Source organism: Accipiter gentilis, chromosome 17 (assembly GCF_929443795.1).
Source record: "Accipiter gentilis chromosome 17, bAccGen1.1, whole genome shotgun sequence".
In the NCBI taxonomy this organism is placed as follows: domain Eukaryota; kingdom Metazoa; phylum Chordata; class Aves; order Accipitriformes; family Accipitridae; genus Astur; species Astur gentilis.
Genome location: NC_064896.1, coordinates 30037718 through 30060968, shown reverse-complemented (window position 1 = coordinate 30060968; position 23251 = coordinate 30037718). Strand labels below are relative to the sequence as shown.

Below are 23251 nucleotides of genomic sequence, written 5' to 3'. Positions count from 1 at the left end.
AGGAAAAATTCACCTGATTTGGCAGGCGGAGCCTCTCCACAGCATCGCCACGGGATCTGGGATTGCAGAGGAGCCTGGGCTGGTTTTCGGGGGGTCCCAGGGCACAGCCCCTCGCCGGGTGCATCTAGCTGCTTCCTCAAGTACACTTTAACTGGGATTATTTTTTTCGGGGTGGGGGGAACCAAAACCAGAAGAATTGCCTTTAACCACTTTTTGGGGGAGGTCTCCTCTCTCCCTTCCTCACCAAATTCCTGCTGGTCTAATTTTTGCCTTCCCTGGGTTATACAGATGCTAGAGCTTTCTCTTTCGGTGGTCCTCCCCTCTAAATGCTGCAGCAGCTGGGGAATACACGCCTCTCCTCCACGGCCATGCTTTCTTTAGCCATTTTCAAATTTATTTCAAGGTAAATGGCGCGTTGCTTGATAGTAGTCATCTTGCTACGGGGGTTCAAACCCACAAGCCTTAGGCTCCATTCGCCGTTCTGCTTCCCCAGCATAAATCCCTGCAATGAATTCTACTTAGATTTACTAACCCAACGAGGGCAGAAATGTTGCTCTCCTTATGGTAAATCTTAATGACAGTAATCACTTCAGAGATAATTAAACCTACACACAAGGGAGCTGGGAAAGCAGCCGGTGAAGCTGGGAGCAAAGCCTCGAGCAAATGGATGCTCAACCCCTGCCCAGAGGTGTTGGGAAATTATTTGCTTTGAATAACCAAACCTATTAATATTTGGGTTTGAGTGAGTGGCGAGTCCCTCGCGTGCTTTTGAGGGTGACCTGGAGAAGACATCAGAGGGGGAAGAGAGTCCCGATTTGGGCTCTCCTGGGAGGCCGGCAGAGATGCAGCTCTCACCAGCGCTTCCCTCGGGTAATTCGGCTGAAGATCAGGTGAGATTTGCCCAAAGGAGATGCAGGTTGGTGGCTCTGGGGATGTAAGGAAGGTTGTAAAGAGGAAAACATGGTCAGAGTCACTCCGAGATGTTTAATGGGGGGTTCGAGGGGAGCTCACGGCCACATCCCCTGTGCTCACACCGGCTGCTACGTCCACGGGGATTTTAATTTAATGCCCCCAAGGAGGGGAGGTGATAGCTGTACACCGCTAAGGAGGGGGATTAGCTATAAAACACAGCAGCAAAATGTGTCTGCCCATCCTCCTGCGGCTGGCTGACACAGTAAGAGCTCGTTGCTGCCAATGCTTTATCAGCTGAAGCATCAGAGGGCTGTAGGAAGGATGCAAAGCTCCAGCCTGGCTGGTTTTCCTTGTGGTATGGAATTTCTTCGGGGGTCGCAGGGCCAATCCCTTAAAATCTCAGGTGTTTTGGAACTAAATTGCCTGCTCGGTTGCATTGCAATTGCCATGAAGCCAAAGGCTGGGTACTTTTCTTGCCCAAACCCTGCCTGATGGAGCACACGGGGCACTGCGGGATGGCTGACCCTCTATTTCTGCCTCCTCTTTCCCAGTTTCAGAGCTGTAACCGAGAAAGGCAGCTGGCGGTTTTGCAGTTAAGGCGTTCCCACGCTGCCCTGAAGAGGTGGATTACAGCCCTGCCTGCGGTGGGTTTGGGGAAAGCTCCCGAAGCCAGGTGCTTGGTTTAACCTCCGAGAGCTCACGCGAGGTCCTGCCCCAGTCGAGGGGAGGTGGTTGGTCTCCACCAGCTTTGCCAACAGCCCCGGAGGAGCTGCAGCAGCAGAAGGGGTGGCCAAGCCCTGTTCCTGTAGTGCCTGGAGTCTCTGGTGTAGATTTTTTTGGTTCTTGTTTTTTCCTCCCCTCCTCTCTCCCTCTGCATCCAGCTCTGTCACCCAGCCAGGATCCCAACCGCACTCTGTAACTGGGTGGATAACATTCCCCAAGTCCTCCAGCCCCACCTTGTACGGATTTTCTGCTCCAACAGCAGCACAAAATATTTAAGGGGCCCAGAGCACCGATGCCTCAGGTAGGTTCGATGGATCTTCTTGAGCTCGTGCAAGGCACGGGCGGCATTCACAGTTGCAGCGAGGACCTGCTCCTCCATGGTTATTGCAGCCTGATGGTTGAACCAGGCTGAGCTTTAGCCCCCTTTAAAACTGGGCTTCTGCAACCTGTAAATCCATAGATCAACGATCCTGCTTCGAGATGAGGTCCTGATAGCTGGCCTAAACTAATATCCGATTCAACACGGCCCGTCTGTGCTATAAACTCGGTCTCCCTGCTCTCATGGGAAAGGCAGTGGAGGGATGGAAGCTGATGCCAAGGTGCCGCATCCCTCCGGGAGGCTGCCGCCGGCTGAGGTTTACCAGAAGGAGCACTTGGATGTTAAAAGGCCAACACGCTACTTCCAGGCAGCTTGGGTTCACGCAAAGTTGGAGCGGCAAGGAATGAAAACCCCTCGCTGGACTCAAGCCACTTTGGCCTGACACATCCATTAAAAAAGCAGTGTGGGATGTTTCTCCCCCACCGAAGGCAAGGGCAGGCCTTTTCGCTATTCCTGAGACAGCCAAAATTTCATCCAAAGTGGATATACATATATAATGCAGCAGTTGTGGCTATGGCAGATGAGTGTCACACAGGAACGCAGGGCAGCATCCTCACCTTATTTTAAGCCGCAGCCTTCTTTACCGAGATGCCCCTGAGACATCTTTACCCTGCAAGCCCCTGCAAGCTCTTTGCCCACGTTGAGGGTATTTTTGCTTCAGTTCTTCCTTCTCCTGCTTCTGGAGGTTTATTTCTACAGCTCTTGCACGGTGCCGGCTGCTGTTGTGTAAAGCCTTAAATCTGGCAGAGGATTGTGCTGGGGACCTACAGGTTTGCTTAGAGCTTCTTGGAGGTGTCTTCTGGAGCCCTTGGAGGTCTTCTTGATGTTGTCTCGACTCTTGATGAGCTCAGTCCTTGGGAGGCTTCGTCAGCTGCTGCCAGTGCGAGCAGCGGGCTTCGAGTTGTTGAGAGCAAGTGAGGGAAGAGCTGGGATGGGCACTGGCTTGCAGAAGACAAGCTCGTGAGGGCATCAGGTACGGGCTAAGTAAAGGGCAGTCGTTTTTCATGCAGCAGATAATTATACTGCGGAGCTCCGGACTCTTCAGATCTATTCCAACCCAACCTAAAGAGCTGTGAGTGACCTTGTAGCCCAGGCAGATGCTACGACATTGCCTGCGCTGCATTCAGAGCTGTCTAGGGCTTTAAGTTGGTGGGATTAGGCCGTTACCTAACCAATTACGACACCATTATACATGGTTTCACGGAACACCGAGGTGGAGAACATCACATTTTCAAAGAGCAACTGGCCAGCAGCACAGCTGGCTGCAAGATGGGGAGACCTGGATTACAGAGGTGCTGGAAAAGCTCCTGCGGGGGGGGGGAGCTCACCTGGGATCTGTCCTGCTCAAGAACCGCAGCAAAGGGAGATGGGTTTCTGAGTCGGGGAATTGTTACTGTGGGTTTCTGCTGCCATGTGTGCAGCCTCAAAACGAACCCAAGATGGGGGGGGGGAACAGACGCAATGCCGACGAGATCTATCTCATGGACCAGCAGCTGCAGGTCAGGGATCCACCATTACCCTCCATCCCACTCACTTTGAGGATGTTTCCTCTGCGTTAGTAGCACAAATACTGAATTCTGGGAGATAAATCTGCCTGTGCTCGATGCAGGGAGAGCTGAGATATCCTGGTTTATGCAGCTGGAACTTCGGCACGATGCAAGAGCGACGCGATATCTGGGTGTGTGTGGCTCTGCAGGTGCTCATGCCCAACGGGAGAAGGCAGAAACCTTTCAAATCTTGCAGGCTGGTGGATATAACAGGAGATATACAAACGGCAATGGCTGGCTTTATAGGCAGGAGGGTTAAGCCTCCATATCACTTGACTCTCGCCCTTGTCTCTAGCAGGAATTCGAGTTGGTTTGGGCTGTGGTGAAACACGGGCTCTGTCTGGGAAGAAAAACAGGTCTTAGGAAGAGCTGGAAGCTTAGTCCTGGCCCCGAGAGGGCTGTGGTGATGGAGCAACTGTGCGAAGGCTGGAGATGGCTCATCCCTTGGGTCCAGACGTTTACAAACCAGCTGGGTTCAGACTCTGGAAATGGTGTTGAAATATTCCTGAAAGGGTCTGCACGTCTCCTGCAAGGTTGGGTGCAGAAGCCCTCTTCTCCAGCAGCCGTAGGCTTCTGAGGGAATTCATTTGCTTCTCTATCACTTAATAAACCGGTCCTAAAAGTCCTGCTCAAAGAAGACAATGCCAGCATACCCAGGGATGCCACGCATGGTCTGACAGCCTTTCTTTTCCCATAATTAAAAGCTCTTCAAGGAGTGTTTGCGTGCTGGCGGGGAGGGAGAGTGTCCTGCCAGCGAGAAGAAGGGGCCGAAATGAGAAAGTCCCCTCTGGCGCGTGTAATGGGGAAATAATCCCCGCTCGCCGTCAACTGGCTGTTGTTTCTGGGCGAGCACAAGGCAGGGCAGCGCAGGCTGCTTGGCCAGGGACCAGCTCCCCCCGCCGCCGTCTCGCCCCGGGAGGGAGAAGAGATTAATCCACCGTCGCCGCAGATTAATGCTGACAGGAGGGCTGGCCCGCGACAAGATAGATGACAGGGTTACACGGCAATGCGTGAGAAGCCAGCCCCTCTCTATCCAGCGTGGTTTTCCTTGCGTGACTGCTTTCCTCCTCTCTTCCAGCCAGCTCCCACCTTGGGAAAGGCGCCTTTAACCCGTTCCTGCCCACCAGGGATGGGGAGCGCACACGAGGCCGGAGGAGACATGGGGCAGGAGGGGAAACCTGGGACCAGGGTCAGAAGTAGAATAGAAAAGCCCCAAACCCGCTTTGCTCTGGGGGCAGCTTCGTTTGCTCGTTAGCCCTGCCAGACCCACAGCCTCCCTGGACCTTGAGGGTCCTTCAACATCTACAGCATCCATAATCCATTTGCTCAGTCTCCAATAAATTCACACACGTGCATTTCTGGCAGCGGTTGAGCACTCGGGTTTTCATTGCAGCTGTAGATACAACTCCTTGCTTTGCTCAGTGCAGCCACTTGGAAGTCCCGGCACTCCCAGGCTTCACCTGGAATGTCTTCTGAACCCTCCCAGGTGCCACCCAGGTGCTGTGGTCGCTCTGCTTTTCCCTCTACTTCATACATTTAATCATCGAAAACTGTTACTTACGCAAGTCATAGAGCAAAGCATCCATAAAGTTGACTTCTATTGTGCTTTCTGTCCCAAGATTGGTTTAATCAAATATTAAGAATATTAATTTCACTTTTCTGTCCGAGGTGTAGTGCGGAAGACGACCCCACAGCTACAGGATGGATTTGATGGTCGTTAGCTGGAGAAGTGCTGGAGCTCATTAACCCTGACCAGCCAGGCTCAAAGATTCACTTTCGTTTCCAAGTTTCTACTCCAGCAAAGCCTTTCCCTGGGGGGTGCTGGTGGTGGTGGAGATTCGCACACAACTGAACTTTTCTCTTTTTCCAGCAGATTTAGATGTTTTTAAAATATGTGATGTGATCAAAGGATCATATTTTATACAAAATATGAACAAAGAAACAAGTACAGTCAAGTTATCTTACAAACAAGCTCCAGCTAAAGAAAATTAAAAATCCTCAGGATAAATTTAAGAAGCAATAGAATACAACTACTTTAATAAAAATGAACAGTTTTAAGTGAAATTTGAAGTCCTGCAGTTTATTTTCCGAAAAGGTGTGAGAATACACCACCTCCAATTCCTCCCCCCCCCACCCCCTTGCACCTCCCCAAAATACATTCCGCACTCAGACACCTTCCAGTGTACCAAAACAGCAACTTGCTGTCATTTGCTGCACAGGAAGAATAAAAACATTACCTTTGTTTTCAGGCTGGTGATGAAATCTTTGGCTTTGCTATTAGTTTCTGGTAAGATGTTATAAAGATTTTGGATGTAACCTTAAGGTGCAGTGTTCCCTCCGTTTTATTTTTCTTCTTCATTCATTTGAAGCCTCAAGGTTACAGTTGTTAAAACCTCCTTTGTGTATTGCATTTAAGAACTGGACATACAAATATTGAGTGCTCCAAAGTGTGTTTAAAGCCCCAGATTGTAGCTGGGTTATACAGGTATTTTCTGCCTTTCCTGGAAAAAGGACACAGTCCACTTGAGTGAGACAGGGGAAAGAAAGATGTAACTCTATGGAACAGAGAAACTAATGTGTATTTTATTTTTATTTATGTTTTATTTGAAAATAAAGGCTGAAACTACCCCACAGGGAAACAGTAGATCATGCATGGTTGTTGTAGTCCCAGCAGGAGTTGACAATTTGTCCTTTCAGTTCTTTTCACCGTCAACAGTGAGGTCTGTGCCAGGAAGGATGGAGGATTAAAGCTGCATTTCAATAGCATAAACACACATTGATCAATCTTACAAGAAAACCCACCACAGCCAAGACTAATACACACTATCAGCCAAGGTCAGCAGCGTAACGATAAACTCAAGTACAAGTTTGTGTAGTTTAATTAACTCAAGTTATGCAGCGAAAATAACTAAGCGTGACCTTAGACTTTGGACACTTCTACCTTCGGTTATTTTTCTCCTCCCTGGCTAGAGTAACATGGGTTGTACGAGGACACCGCGTAAGGCTGATGCTGCAACCTCAGGTCTTGGTGGGGAAACTGAGGCACCAGGAATACTGAACTGAGATAACATAAACCAGACGCAGAGATCCCATTGTTTTGGGTCTAGGTTGGGACCTTTAACAAAGATTCCTCCCCACAATTAAAAACACATCCCACTGAAGCACTGTTGTCACACAGTGGGTTTGTGTATTTGCAAAGCTAATAGAAAAAGGGTGAACTGGAGCCACCAAACAGCACTTTACACTTGCACCACCACAGCTGCATCTGGAAAAATTTAGCCTTTGCTTCTAAAGCTGGGTAGTTGGGAAAACTTCACTGACCGCACACCATGACATCCAGCCAGGCAGCTATCTGTCTGCAAAGCAAAATGCACGGAGTTACGAGATGTAGCTGTTCTCTTCTAAAGAAAACAGAAATATTTCTCAACATGACTCTACATTCATGTCCTTCCAACTGCGAGCCTCGCTTCGCTCCTTGCGGTCTCTGTACTTTAGCATTTGTAGTATGAGGGGGTTTTTAATTTGTGTACAAAATGCAAGTTGCATGTGGCTAACAGCATCACCAACTCTTCTGGCAATTCAAACCAGATGCAGCCGGGGATGGGCAGAGGCTGCGTGACTGGTAACAAACTGGTACTGAGCGAGCGGTGGCCGATCCCGGCAGCAAAGCAGACAGCTGTTCGGAGACTAACGCAACTCTCAAGGGAAACGTGGAAACAAAACACTGCAGACTATCTATGTCGGTTTAATTCATCAAACCCCGCTCTCCGTCGTGCTCCAGTAAGGCACAAGTAGTTCAGAGTAATGCACGTACTTCTGTATGCATTTCAATTTGGTTGTAGCTTCCTTTTCACCTCTAGACATAGGTTCAAACATAGCAAAAGTTAGCTGGATGAACGTGAGCCAGACAATTGTGCAAACACACGCTTTAGAATTTAAAAGTGAATATGATTTTTCATCATATTCCACTGCCTTGAGAGGAACTTTTGGGGCAACATTGAGAGAACTATTTCAAGACGACAGCAGGAAAAATGTTTACTAAAGGAATATTAATTATGCCTCCTTGAGGTTGAAGTAACATTGACAATAAGCTCATTTAATTAGTGTTTCATAGCATTGTGTTGTAAGCAACTTAAACCTTCTATGGAAATACTTGCCTGTGCAGCTGCTACAGGGATGTCATAAATGGCTTGAGAAAGATCTTTCGAAAAAGGTTCTTGTGTTTAAAAGAAACAAACCAAAACCACCTCCAAGTTCAGCCTAAGCCATATAACAGCTTAGAGGAACAAATATTTCCTAGATTCTTCACCTTTGCTCTCCCAAAGTCACAAACCTTTCAGCTAGCAAAGAGAAGTACTGCAGGCTATTAGAAAAACAGGTTTCCACGCTGAGCATTACATGAAGAGAGAAGACTTCAGATATAATTTCAGTTGTTCAAACACCTAAGCAGACTTTGAAAAGGAGAAAAAAAACCGGTTCTATTAAATTGAATTACACAGCACTAACATACAAAGAGATGCAAAACAGCAGAGGACTACAATACAGGTGTTGCAAAACTCCTTCTCCACAAAGGACACTGAAGAGAAGCAACAGAGCAGAAAAGAAACATGACTTTGACTTTTACTGTAGCCAAAAGCAATAAAACAAACCATTCCATCATCCCATAACGTGTCATTTATACCTAAATGATACTACACAATACGTACATGTTTACAAAGTGGGGCTTAAAAACCAAAACCCACTTGGTTACCTGTAAGCAACTTTCTGCAGGGGCAGCATGAGACATTTCATTTCAGAGACAACCTTCTACCAAACTTCAGGTCTAGACTCTCAAGACCAGAAAGGTTAGAACTTCTCAGACATCTGGACTTTTCTGGCAGGGCATAACATTGCCTTTTACTCTAGTCTCACTCCTGAAGACAGCTGAAAGTCTTTGCCAGATTTCCCCACCCTCCCTCCCAGAAGTATCAGCCTATTACAGACCCCAGCCACGTCAGGTTTCAGCCAACATCATTAACATCGAGAATACTTTAGGCAATAACAGGATCATGTCAGACAACAGCAGTCATAGACAGTATGTTGTACCATCTTCACCTACATGTAGGGCAAGTCTGAGTAACCAGTGCGTGCTGAACCTGTGCCACTACAAAGACTGAACATCTCAGTTCCTTACTGACGAGTTCAACCCCAATTTAATCCCCTAGTTAACATTTTTATGAGTTTTGATTCTTGAAACTCAGTTGCAGACAATGGTGACAGCAATGGCCTTTTGTGCACATTTTCCGAATAGAAACAGCAGACGCTCCATGGCTACGCAGAATTTAAGAACAAAGGCATTCAGCTATGAGACAGCAGACAACTTTCCATCTCATGAGATTTAGTAGTCAATATAGCACAAGTATTTATGTACCTGAATAAATGTAGCCTATCCCTGCTAGCCTATAAGAGACAGTTGGATCCCACTGTATGTATTCTTCATTATTTGTCCCAGAAAAATTGTGCCAGAGAAAAAGAACAAGGAAAATACTTTTTGCTGCCAGCCACCATATGATATTATTCTCTTTAATCAAGTTTAGAGTAGTTCACAATAGCATAGCTTATATAAAAATATTGCATAACATAAAAGAACCTTTTTAACTCAAAAATTCTTAAAAGACATCTACAGGGCACTTAGAGCACAGTTGCACTGCACATCTCAAATCAAGGAGTTGATGCATTTTGTTACCACTAGGAGGAAAAAAAATAAATCCAGACTGAGATTCATTGAAGGTTTATGCATCTTCTTACTACCTGCAGTTAAAAAAAGCCTCAGTCTGAATTAACACCTGGCTGAAGCCCAGAAACCTGTAACGTCATCAATGTATTCATGGTCCTTTTTATTAAAAGCAGATTTCCACAGAGAATTAATGAAATACAAAAAATGTAATTGAAATGTAAATTAACAGTTCCCAAAACCTAGCATGTTGCACCATCCAAAACAAAGTTAACAAAGAATATGAACGGTGATCATCATCAATCCTAGCAATATCCTCAAATTCTTGTTGTGGAATACCATTCTGCTTTATTTTATAATTAAAGCAAACCATTAAGTATTTAAGTCACCACTGTTCTTATTTGACAAACCCAACAGTGAACCCAAGTTATGAACTAAGGCCACATACTCTTAGATTTTACTGTGCTATGTCCACTGGTAGAATCCAGCTGGAGCAACAGACACGAGGAAAATACAAAGGCTATGGTCCTCTGAAAATGTTCTCAAGAAACCATGTTAATCTAACATGTGACTAAAGCCCAGAATGGGAGATCTCTTCCAAGCAACACCTCCAGATGTGTCTCAAAGTGTGTTCACCTGATGGACTTCTATGCTGAAATACAACAGATTGCTCTGCCAGCATTTGAACAGCAGCTGTGTTGGGAAAGCATCTGTAAGGTGCCACAAAGAAAGGAGCGTTTTATGGACACCTAGTCTTGGATTACATGGGAAATGAAATGGAGCCTTCAGTCTTTAGCATCTCCCACTCCATCAGCATTAATAGCAAACATTGCTTCAGCCTCAGGAAGGCAAGGAGAGTCATAAATTTTACATATTCTGGTTTCACCTCGGCCTTTTCGCAGATACAGTCTAATAGGGAGAAGAAAAAAAAAACAACAGGTAAGGGCATGTAGCCTACTTTTAGTAAATCATTATCATAATCACTAAAACATTATGTTAGTACATGAGTACAGAACACTGTAGAGCTATAAGAACTTCTGAAAGTGTTGTGTTGATTTTACTGCAGATTAATGAGTGCTCAGAATGGCACTCATTTGTGAGAAGCAGGCTGGACTTGCCATTGACAGACTATGTAGAAACCCAAAATTTAAAGGTACTTAGCTAGTTTCACAAAATCTTCCAGAACTAATCTAATGGCATGATAATCTATTCTCTCACCTTGTGGTGGAAGCATGTGCTATGATATTTCCTCCTATAGGTTTTTTGGGATCTGCAGCAAACATGGCTGCTCCATCTACTTGTGCTACCACTTGGTTAGTGATCACAACTGCCACACCAAACTGTAAGGAGAAAAGCAATAAATCAAAATCAATTTATTTTCCACAATGTGAACAAAGGAAGAGAAGAGAAAAGCAGGGAAAAAAAAAAAAAGAGAAGAGAAAAGCAGGGAAAAAAAAAGAGAAGAGAAAAGCAGGGAAAAAAAAAGAGAAGAGAAAAGCAGGGAAAAAAAAAGAGAAGAGAAAAATAAAGAAGAGAGACATGCATGCACTTCTGCTGCCCTCCCTGCTGTCCATAGCCACTTTATCATGCATCCCAAAACAAAATGGAAGCAGACACTGAGCAGGCAGAAAGCCATTTGTACAACACAGCTAAGCTTTACAAGAGAAAGCAAGCTGATCACCAGTCCTTTAGAGACTAAAGCAAAGTTCACGGTTTACCTCATCTGCAAGTCGAAGAAGCATACGCAGAAATCTGGCCAGATGCATCTGTCTAGCTGACAGCTCACCTCTTCCCGAGTAATCTGTCCGATAAAGGGCTGTGGCACTGTCCACTATCAGCAGCGCGTATCTGGAGAAGTACAAGGTTCTCATCAACATTTCCAGGCACGAATAATGCCTCCATGGGTGCTTGACAGCACCAGCAAATTCTAAGGCTGCATACAGATGTGGATGTAAGCTCCTCTCAACCTGTCAGTTAGCAGAATTATTATTTTTAACAACACTGACTTGATCTGTAATGTTCAGATTACTAAATATATGATAAAACCCAGTAAACCCAAAGAAAGTGGCTGCATGATTAAAAACTTAGATTTACTGTACTCTTACAAACTAGCCCAGAATTTAACCTTTCGACACCACAAATATTCTGTGGACAGGTTCCTATACACATCGTACCACCACCTCCTTCCCTCTAAAGGGGCCTATAAGTCTTAAGTTTCAAGCTAAAGCTGTCTGCGCAGTTTCAGTGCTTGGCAGGCTCTACATCAACACTCTGTTTCTGAAAACAATTATAAACTGATCTTTAAAATTGTTCCTCAGGCTGGCACTTGTTCTTTGTAAAGTAACATCAGTTGTCACAGCTCAAGTCAGTCACTGTCACCCAACATTTCAACAGCAAGATGTATTAACTGATTGCTGATACATCAAGCTTATTATCTGGATATGCCAAAGCATAATCCAATGTGAGAGTAACAAAACCTGATCTAATGGAGCCAAGCACTGAAGAAAGCAAGTATACTGCAAAAAAGTTAACAATTGAAGTTAACAATTGTTGAAGTAAACAATTACTTTGACGTTTCACAATTATGTAATCTATACTTCTTTTGCAGTTGTTCATCATCTACAGGTAGCTTTATAATATGATTATGTGTCAGCACAAAAATCATTCCAACTAAATCAGTCTTATTACCGTGATTCAGCCATCATAGCAGATGCCTGATACAGCAGCTGGGTCTGATGATCTGTGTTAAAACCTCGAGCGTATGCCACATTATCTAGGACATCACTGCCAGACAAGCCATATCTGGAGAAATCCGTTAAAAAAGAAAAATAACCTTTAAGTGACAACTTCATCAATAGGCGTTATCTAGCAGGTTTACCTAAAGATGAGAATAAAAATTCACATTCCTGGGAGATTCTTAGAGATAAAAACAGACAGAAAAAAAATGCAACACAACTTGGGGATGAAAAGAGAATAGAATGATTGGAAACCATTTTTAAAGAGTATTTTCCTGTCTAGGAACAATAGTAAAGTAGAACACCAGACATTTTCCTCAAAATAAAACAACAGGCAAGGAAAGCTACCATTCTGGAACAGAATATTCTGAAAGCAGTATATTGGTAATAAAAAGCAGTGATAAACAGCCTCCCACCTGCAATACCTCTGTCAGTGGTTTACTACAATAACAATAGTTAAAATCAATATCTTGCATTTAAATTGTTTTTATGGCACTTTGAGAAATCCCTTAGAATTTGGCAAACCAGTTGGTTATCCTCCTTGGATCTGAAATGTAGTAATATTTTTTCCAATGAGAGAACACACATAATTTGTTCTCATTTTTCATTTCACACTACAGCATATTTCACAGAATTACAACCTCTTTCAAGTTGAAAGTGATCTCTGTGGATCATTCCCCTCCCTGCTCAAAGCAGGATCAACTGCAGCAGATTGCTCAGGACCACGTCCAGTCAGGTTTTGAACATCTTCAAGGATGGAGTCTCCACCACCTCTCTGGCCAACCTGTTCGAATGTTTGGCCACACTGAACACTAGAACCCTTGCTTGCTACATTTTGCATACCTCACCACATTCAACTCCAGTCAGACTTGGCCTTCCCAACCCCATTTCTGCATGCTTGGACAGTGCCTCTATATTCCTCCCAGGTCCCCTGTCCCTGCTTCCACCTCCTGTATGCCTCCTTTTTACATTTAACAGGACCTCCTTGTTCATCTGTATCAGCCCCTAACTGCCTTTGCTTGATTGCCTGTTCAACAGGATGGACTGTTCTTCAACTTGGAGGAGTTGATCCTTGACAATCAGCCAGCCCTCCTACATCCCTCTTCATTCAAAGAGCGTGTCCCATGGGATTCTTCCAAGCAGATCCCTGAAGAGGTAAAAGTCCACTCTCCTGAAGTCTACTATTGCGATCCCACTTAATGCCTTGCACCTGTCTCAAGATCGTGAACTTCACCACCTCATGGTCACCGCTTCTCTGCCATCATAATGAGTTTTTAGGCCTGAAACTGCACACAGATGTTTAACTCCTCCCATTTGTTCCCCATTCTGCATGCATGAGTGTACAGGCACTTTGGAGCGGTATACTTAAAATGTCTACGTAAAGCAAATTAAATGGAGTGCGTACATCAGTGGTACACTGAATGCAGAAGCACGCATCAATGGACATAAGCGCACGTTCAGTTGGTAAGATGTCCTGAGAGAAGGATGCAAAACTTTTCTGTTGTCACAGAACTATTTTTTAGATTCTGCCTGAAGAGCCAGGTCAAAGAGGGCTCTCTGGCGAAGGACCACAACTTCTAACAATACAATTTTACACTCTAATGACACTAATATGGCTGAATTTGACTTTCATCAGTGAACAGTATGAAAGATCCAAGTCACACCAAAATACATCAACCTAAGAACGTAAATTAAGGTAAGTATCTTTATGACTTCAGTATTCTGCTTTTCACAGCTGGACACCTAACATCTCCCTCCCTAATTCAACTTCTAGGCTAAGCATAGCTTTGAACAGTATACTTTTAGAATCACAGTTACCAATTAAATTTGTTACCTGCACGATAGCTATTAACAAATCCAATAACCCAACCTTACTAGGCAACTGGCACCTTATGTTTGAAAGTGAGTAAGAGCCAATCCTGACTAGCATTTTGAAGCAAGACCACACTGAAATATTATATATTCAAGATTAAAGTCAAGGGTGCTAGTCAAATATTTGGCAAATCAGCACAGAAAGAAATTAGCTGAAAGATGGTTAGCCTCCATCTTAGCTGAGATGAAGAAAAAGACTGAGGGCTGATGGGATGGAACTGACTGGAAGAAGTACTCTGTGTATACAGCCACGAACAGATACCCTCTTATGGATGCACCTATGACTGCTGCAAACATCATTTCACTTTCTCATCAGTGTCCAAAAGGGCAATGTTGCCAAATATCCACTGGTGACAGGGAATATAGGAGTCATCCTCTACTCGCTCCAAGAAAAGCCAGCAGTGTTAGATCAAATTGTCTTCAATGACAGTTAACAGGATTTGGTTGGTACTGTCCCCAGATGATTAGGATTCCCTTCCAGTAGCAAAAAAGTGAGGGAAACTACTTCCTGCAGGGAAACAATTACACAATAGCTGTGGGGAGAGAGCAGCAGCAGAAAGAGGGGAGAGGAATAGTAATACCAGATGTTTCCAAAGTGAACATCTGTCAAATTAACCTCCAAGACCTGTGCAAAATGTCTTCCAAAGATTTTTTTTTTTGGCTTTCAGTAACAAACCATCCAAATCCAGTATTGATGCAAACCTTCAGCTTACTATTTTTTAATAACTTGACCTTACTTCATTCATTTAGGATGGTAGGACAATTAGATCATCTCCCTCTATAAAGAAAATGAAGCATCTCTTGTGGGCTAGCATGTCATATTGGTTCGGTATTAAATCTTACTTGATTTTTCTACCTACTGTCATGGAAAGGCCCATAAACACTGGCCTTACCTCATAAATCTGTGGTGCTATTAAGAAGCAGCAGTCCTACCATTTCATTCTCTCTGCTTCCAGCTGCTCATTCTTGCCCCCTCCTTTGCTCCAGCACCAGCAATTTATGCTGCCCTGCTTTGAACCACATTAGCAACTGCTCTGCTTCAGCCTACAGCCTAACAGCCACTCGTGCCAACACTGTGGGGCAAAAGGAATGGCAGGACCGCCTGCAGTGGCACAGAATCAAGCCTCATTAAACCGAATTAAAACTTAAGTTTCTGCCCCATAGAGACTGTTAACTATGCAGCATGATATTACAAAGCAGACATACTGTGAAATCAGCCTATGGCATAAGGAAGGCAGCTTTGCCTAAGAGGTCACATGGAGTCTTGGCAAAAAAAAGAAATAAATACACTGAGGAATGATGAAGGGTAAAAACAAAGAAACTTTAGAGAAAACATCTATAATGATAGGCCAGGCCTTGAAGAATACTCGAAGGCTGCTTGAAGTCACTTGGCAATTAAGTCTTGCTTCTCTAAATGCATGGTAAGAAAAAAAACCAAAAAACGACAGTTGCTTTTTAAGCTAGGATATTTGTACAAAAGTTTTTAAAATACTATTAAAAAACCCCCACATACACAGCCTGAAAAACTATGAACCTAAATCAGACTAGCAAAAGTGTAGTAGAAAACAGGCCAATTGATTTTACCTTTGCAGAACATCTGAGCCTCTGTATTCAAATCAGCCCAGCCTTGCTGCATGATTTTGGCTTGCAGCTTAGAAACACCTTATTACTTCCCAAAGAAAGTGCACAGCTTACTGACATGAACATTCTAATCAGTATCTAGGTGGAAATATTTTTTAAAACTACCATCTAACTGAAATTGTTAAGCTGAAGTTTAGGCCTAAATTCCAATCTGAATTATTACATTCTGCATCCTTAAAATTCCTCTCCTGCTTCTGTCAGTTATGACATGCTTCACAGCCCTTCCCAAAGCATTGGGCTACTTTTCTGTTCAAGCTGACACAATTTCAGCAATTGATAAGCACTGCAAGATAACTAAATACTTCAATCCAAGTTCACTGAAACTGCATAAAAATATCTTAATAATTAATTGAAACAACAATCACAGAGAATTAAACCCCACAGAAGCAGTTTTAATTTTGAGAAAGTCTAAAGAAATCGCAAGACCAGAAGTAGCTCCTTTTTCTAATGTACAAAACCAGTACTTCAGGCTTTTAAGTCTAACCAGAATCTCTGTGTAGACAGCAGTATTTTTATTTGGGTAATTAACTTTTACTTTCCAGTTAGTATAAAAGACACATCAGAATTCTGAGATAGAGGCAGGAGATGAGAAAACAGCTTTTCAACCAGACAGTGGGTTGCTCTCATATTTCCTAACAAAAATTAACCAGCTGGTGTACCAATAACCTTTTTGCAAAAGATTCTTTGTTTCAAGGTAATGCTATTGGCAGAATTTAAGAAAAAATCTTTGAATGTATTTCACCAACAGTAAAACTGAATTTGACAGAGACACTAGTAGGAAGTGAAGACATCATATTCCAGGGGACAATGAGGTTAGCTGCTGTCATATCCAAGTAAAACTAGAAAATTTGTTTATAAAATACAGCTAATGAAGTGGTCTGACATGCATGTAAGTAGGCAGACAACTAGAATACAGAAAGGTTTTTGTTTGGTTGGGTTTTTTTAGGGAAAGGTCTTACTGCAACAGCCCCGTGAATTTAAGGAGACAGGCTGATTTACACAGTGATCCTTATTAACTAAGTTGTCCCATGAGTAAATGTATTCCTTTCTTCAACTAATGCTAGTTTACTTCTAGCCCTAAGTACAGACCTTTCAGCCACAGCAAGAAGACGTTCTGGACGGAAGGTCCCTTCTGTATCAATATACATAGCTTTTCCTTCACCACCACCTCGGTCAATGGGAAGCTAAAGGAAAAGCAAATGAATGAACATGAAATAAAGTATCAACAAATAATCCAGTTACTGCCTTACACCCTCAAATGATATCATACAATAAATAACATACCAAGCTATTATGATTAAAGGCACATTTGTCTGGGAGAAGTGAGAAGAAAGATTCCTGGTTCCCTTCTCCAATATCTGCATAAAAGGACAGGTGCTGCACTTTGAGCTGGTAACTTTAGTTGCATAATGGTGTTAACTAAGTGATCAAATTAAGCCCAAAGCCTCTAATATTTTATGAAATAGCAACCTCTATAAAGTAATAAACACTATTATTTGTTTAAACTAAGATTAGAAAAAAGGTTATTCCAAACTGATCCACTGTTGGATCACAGGAGCCAGCTGAAGGCTTTTACAAAAGTGAAGAAAGCTTAGGATTAGTTAGGGGAAAAAAAAAAAAAAAAAAAAGGGCAGCTAGTCAAAGAAACTCATTGAACCCAGCACAGTTTCTTCTTTTTCAACACTCTTGGTGATAAGAAAGGTTCTCTGCAGTCTAGAGCACCTGAAGAGAAATCAAATGCTTCTCTGCATTTAAGACCTAAAATTACACTACAAGGCTAATGTGTTAAATTTTGTTGTCAGAATACAGAGGAGAGAGGAAAAAAAAGCAGCTACAGAACATGTTAAACACAGGCAAAAACCATCACAAATTTAATTGCTGCTAAAGTAACCCTAGCAGGCAGATTAAGAATGGTACAAAAGATCCTAGAAAGGTACGAGTACAACCAAGGGTGCTGCAAATACTCACATTCTTTGCAGCTGTTTACATGTATCACATTTGTATTGGTAGAGAAAAGTGCACAAATTAGCAAATATCTAAAGGCTGTGTTGTCCGAATACTTGATTTTAATAAAGTGGACTACTCACTTGACAGGTTACTGCCAGGGTATGACACAATTGTGTTTTTCCAGTACGAAATTCCCCAAATAACTCTGTTATGGACCCTGTTTCTATTCCTCCTGAAGGGAAAATAATAATAATAATGATGATCATAACAATAACAACAACAACAATAATAATAATAATAATTTAAAAAAGGTCACATACTTCAATCAAAGACCACATATGAAGTATTACATTTACAGAGACAAAGTTAAACACTTACTTTGGTTAAAAGTTTCAAAACCCTAATTGGAAAAACTGGTTTTCATGCTGAAGTTTGTTCACGTTGCAGATAAGAAGTTTAAGTAAGTGTATTTCTAAAGATGCTGAAGAGCTGAAAGGACTTGATTTGATTTTTTGATTACAAGTAGGAATGGAGAGAAGATATACCTGATTTTGTTTTCTTGAAATAGATCATAGACTGGGATAAACTAGAAACATCCAAAATGAACAGCTTTGGGTATTGCATCATGACAAAAAGGTTTTAAAACAATTTCTGCAGATTTTAAAAGAAAATCAATTGTGATAAAAGAGAGCAGTACCTGAGGAGATTTTTTCCTTCAACCAGAACTTGTGTGTCTTATGTGGTTTTGTACAAAGATCATGTTTGGGGGGTGGGGTGGGGGGTGGGGGTGGGTAAGAAGCTGGTAACTAAGGCTAACCAATAAAGAGAAATAAAATTATTACCTTGAAGAAGTTTGTCAAGTTCTTTGGACCCAGTGGTGATCTGGATGATCTCTGACCTTCGCTGGTGGAATTCTGTTGCTGTGGTGAAACCCATTGGAACCAGTTTAGCTGCTTCAGCCTAAAAAAAACCAAACTAAGCAGTGCAAGGAAAGTTCATCCCATTCATTTACACCTCTAGTAATTAATACTGTAATTTTATATTTTGTGAAATGGAGAAGCACCTATATAATTTGATGCATACATTCTATTTTATGGACCATATATTAGTTGGAACCTCTGAAAAAGAGCTGAACTTCTGCTCAAAGAAAAAGCTTCAACACCCATTTTGTGTATTTTATGGAAATCTTCCCCCCCTCGTCCCCCACCCTTTTAGTTCAGTTTTTGTCCCTGTGAAACTTGAAATACTTAGGATAGTCATGCACCCTATTAGGAATGCTGTCTTGCTAATAGTGGATAAATATGCAAAGTAAGAAAAGTATTGGAGTTAAACATTGTGCTAGGTCAGATTTCGATAAATGAGAACTAGTTTGGCAGAAACTCCACATTCTGAACTAGAAGATGCTGTGAGATTACAACTCAGGCTTCACTCTCAGTCCCCAGAAGTAAACCCCAGGTCTCATGGTGAATATCTACCCAAGGTACAAAATTAGCATGCTTAAGAACAACATAACAGAAGAACCACTGTACTGGGTCAGTCCAGTCGTTATAATGCAGTATCCTCTGCCTTGACAACTGCCAACAGCGGATGCTTAGGGAAAGAGTTTAACAAGGCAGAGAATAAGGGACTGACCTTCCATCTAATATTTCCTCTGGGTTCAGTTAGCGAGCTTCTTGATCTGAACGTTACCCCACAAACATTCCACTTAGCCCCTTTTTAAACCAATTTCTGCTACAGATGTCCACCGTGTCTTGGGACAAGGACTTTCATAACTTAATTACAACCTGTATGAAAAACTACTTTCTTTGCTTTAGGTTTATCATAAGCCTTCTTATCATGAGAAATATGGAGCTAGAAATAATAGTCACTCAGGCATACTCTCCATACTTTACACAATTTTTATAGATTTTTATAGACACAATTTTCTAATAGTCCCTCCCTCTTCATTTCTTGAAGCTGATCCTAGTGGTTTTTGTCTCTTCTCATCAAAAGTTACCTCATCCCTTTAATCATCTTTACTGCCCTTCTTGGCATATCATTAATGGAGACCTTCCAAAGTCACCAGAACACTTTAAGCCAGTAGAAATAAAACTTCTTGAATATCTTGGGTTAAAGCTTTTCCATAACATCCTTACCAAGATTTTGTCAGCTTTGGCTTCACTGATGCCTTTAATATTTAGTAGCTCCTTCTTTGGTGCATAAGCAACTGCCTCAACTGTGTGAAATCCAGCTTCTTCTAATTTCTTCACATCATTTGCATTTATACCACATTGCTGAAAGGGAGGGGAGGAAAAAGGGCACACTAAGACACAAGTACCTTAATCTAATTTCTACTGAATACCTTCAACTGTCTTCAGCAGATTTAGATCAAAGTCTGTTATTACAAGTCAGCATACTGAATGTTACCTCCCTATTCACTTACACACAAAGAACCGCAAAAATTAAAATCCTTTTAGCAGTGTAATGTTTGCATAAGCTATTAACTATATAGACAGCATACAACAGGCCGAAGATAACATTCTCTGTTTGGTTTAATAGATGCTGGAGGTAACCAATGCATGTTAGGAAAGGGTATGCAGCAAGGCAACATAACATAAAACATGATTGAATGTGTTGGGTTTTTTGTTTTGTTTTTGTTTTTTGACAAAACGCAAGTAAGAATTTAGCAACACAATTTTCAGATACAAGTTGTGTTTAAGGAAAAAGACTAGCAGATTTCTTGAAAAGTTACCTTAGACCTAACTCCTTACCTACCTCTAACCTAGATATGAGCTGCGGCCCAAAGCTCTCTTCCTCTGCTGATGTATCTGCATTTGCTTCGAACTGCACCTGCATGGCCATTGCACCAAGTATTCAGGACAGCCCCACTAGAAGAAAACCAAATACTGTGATGTAACATACACCATTCAAACAAGATACACGTGCAAAATGTTTCAAAATATATTAACAGATCATCCAAAGTAGTATGTGATGGTTTTCTCCCCTCCCACTTCTCTTAGCTTGTGGTAAGCAAGTGCCGTAAGAAATACCTTTTGTGTGCTTTCTTATATAGTATTAAACATTAAACAAAAAAACCCCCTCAAACAACTCTTGTGTTACCTGGTAGGGAATAATAAGAAGCTTAATAGAGAGCTCCACAGTATTTAGGAACATAATACAACAAAACAAGTTTGCTACTAGCAGTATCTCATCACTACTGTTAGCAGTATCTTGGTGACGTTTGGAGATGTATTACGTGAAGCTGGCACTTGACGTTCTAGCTTGGCTGTGCCTAAGAGACGGCCCTCGGGACACCCACAAACGCTGCTCGTACCTTGCAGAAGTCTCAAGGGGTCTTTAGATTCCCCCACCGCTAGCACTGCAATGCACCTGCACCACCTTCCCGAGTGCTAAGCAGAGGAGCACGACGGGAGGCACGAAGAGTCAAGGGGAACTGAAGGAAATAAGGAAATTTACCCACTCTTTGGAAGTAACCCTCCTCAGGTGACTTCGGCTTGGGGCTCGGTGGGAGCCAGATACCGAAATCACTAGCAGCACCTCCCGGAGACCAACCGGCCATGCGGAGCCAAGGAGAGCCCCAAGCAGGCACACTAGCGGCAACGACGCTATCGGAGCAAGCCTGCTTAGCCCAGTCTCCCCCGCCGGAGCCAAACAGCCCCGGGCAGGCAGCCGAAACCCGCAGCAAGCACGCAGGCTCCAAGCCGCCGCCCACCGCTCACCCCAGCCCTTATCGACTTCTCCACGCACCACGCTTTAGAATTCCCTTGGTTTTCCTCCACCGGCTACTCCCACCCTGCCTAATTTTATCATTTCTTCTAATTTTCCCTCACAAGTCTGCCCCAGGTGACGCCCCTCCCCGTCCCTCAGGCCGCCCGAGGCCGCTCGCCAGGCCCAACCGGTCACCGGGGCGCAGGCCGCTGTTTACCCGCCCGCTCCCCACCCCCCCCCCCGCCGGAGAGAACCGGAGAAGGCGAGGGGAGGCGGAGGAGGGGGGCCGGCCGGGCCCCGGGTCGCTCACCCCGCGGCGGGCCCGGGCCCGGCCCAGCTCCCAGCCGTTCCGCTCGCAGACAGCGCCCGCCGCCGCCGGCGGTTCGGAAGAGCCCGCCACCGCGTCACGTGACGGCGCGCGCGCAAAGCCCCGCCCCTCCCCGCCGGAGCCTTAAAGGGGCCGCTCCCCTTCTGCCCGCACGGGAGCGCGCGTGTGCGCGGTGCAGCGACGACCTGCGTGAAACGAGACCGCGGCGAGGGGCGTCGGGGCGGGGATGAAGATCGGCTCGTAAAGGTCAAGCATACGGCCCCGGCTTCGGCAGGGCTGTCTCTCTCTCTTTTTTTTTTTTTAAAATTTTTTTTTTTTTTAAAAATAAGCTGTGGCTCTGCTCCTTAAGCTGAATCCGTTCTGCAGGCCGGAGGGCGCTCCGAGCGATAAGCCCCTCTCTCCCGCTGTGCTGTAGCTTATGCCAGTACCCGAGAGGGAAAAGGCTGGAGATGAAGACCCGTCCGGAGCAGAGGTCGGAGGCCCAGGGTGGAAGCCCCTTCCCTCGGGGTATTTGTCCAAATTAAGTCTCAATCTAATGAATTCGGGGAAAGCCGTTTGCCTCGAAGCCTTGCTGGGCAAGGATGGAAGCCTCCTCAGTGCAAACAAGCAAAGTTTTCCATTAGCTTTTAAAGATGAATTGGGGGGGACAGCTGGGGAAGAACGGCGATCAGCTGCAGGAAGGCCGCTGGAAGAAGGATGTTTTGCTCTCTTGCCCTGCTTTCGTGGGTAAGAAGCCGTGTCTGCATTATTTCCCCTCCGTTTCCATAAAAATAAATCCCGTTTGAGCGGTGAAAGCTCTTCCCCTATACAAAAGCAGCTGTTAAAATAGTGGAAGCATTTTATGTGTAGCGATTTCACTGATGAGTCAGCTGAGGAGTGGGAGCCGGCAGCGGGGGGAGCCTAGGGACACCTTTCTGCATGGAAGAAAAGTTTCTTCCAGCCTTTCCGCGCTGGTCACCCTCGAAGTAAAATACTGGGCGAGATGGACTTCTGCATGACAAGCAAAGGTAATGCTAAATAGGAAAATCTGCACTGCACCAATGCTTTTCATTTCTTCAGATTGACAAGGAGTTCCTCCTGCCCCCAGCTTTGTTTATTAGTACCAAATAAGTACCAGTTTATTAGGGCAAAACATAGCAGTGTCATGTTATCATGGACCCTGACAAGAAACTATTCTGACACTAGACAAAAGTGTCATAATCAAAACAGCTGCGGGCCAGGCACCTTAGAAATATCTGCAGAGTTTTTATGCTTTTCATTAAAATGTTTATTAAACCCATTTTAGTGCTGGCAAGCTATCAGGAGCTAAAGGACATGAGGTTTTAAAGAGGTATCAGCCTAGCATTAAATACATGAGAATATTTACACAGCCAGCTTTAAAAAGGCCTATTAACAACTCAAATGGGAATCTAACAGCACAGAAATAGGAGGAAAGGATACACACCTGAGGTTCACTTTGTACATACCGTCATACCTCATGCGCGCTGTAGCCTGACTCGTTAGAAAAGAAAATTAAGGTGAAGGCCTCTTGTCCATTTGAACCCTGGAGGGTATATGGCAATGCACACCATAGTGCACATAATTATATTAATTGTCCTCCATCACATGGGCAAGACCAAGTGAAAAGAGATGGAGATCTGGACATGAATTTTTCACAGATGACAAGAGCCTGTTTCCTGCCTGTCCTCGAGTGCCTGACCCTGTAATTGCACAAAATATGTCATTACTTGAGAGCTCACTACCCCA

At 43.8% G+C, this 23251-nt stretch overlaps 1 protein-coding gene across 2 annotated transcripts; it reads right to left on the bottom strand.

Annotated features, from left to right (window-relative positions):
* Positions 1-9231: 9231 nt before the first annotated feature.
* On the bottom strand, positions 9232-21573 carry RAD51 (RAD51 recombinase). Of its 2 annotated transcripts, none has more exons than XM_049820085.1 (10): positions 21488-21573; positions 20224-20336; positions 19605-19742; positions 18312-18429; positions 17610-17701; positions 16612-16706; positions 11963-12076; positions 10993-11122; positions 10493-10614; positions 9232-10183 (listed from the first exon to the last, which is right to left on the bottom strand). In XM_049820085.1, the coding sequence occupies exons 2-10, from the start codon at positions 20308-20310 to the stop codon at positions 10060-10062; spliced, it is 1020 nt and encodes a 339-aa protein (XP_049676042.1). In that variant the 5' UTR covers positions 20311-20336; positions 21488-21573; the 3' UTR covers positions 9232-10059. The 2 variants fall into 2 exon arrangements, with proteins under 2 accessions (XP_049676042.1, XP_049676043.1); XM_049820086.1 differs by lacking the exon at positions 21488-21573 and adding an exon at positions 20926-21227.
* Positions 21574-23251: the final 1678 nt, after the last annotated feature.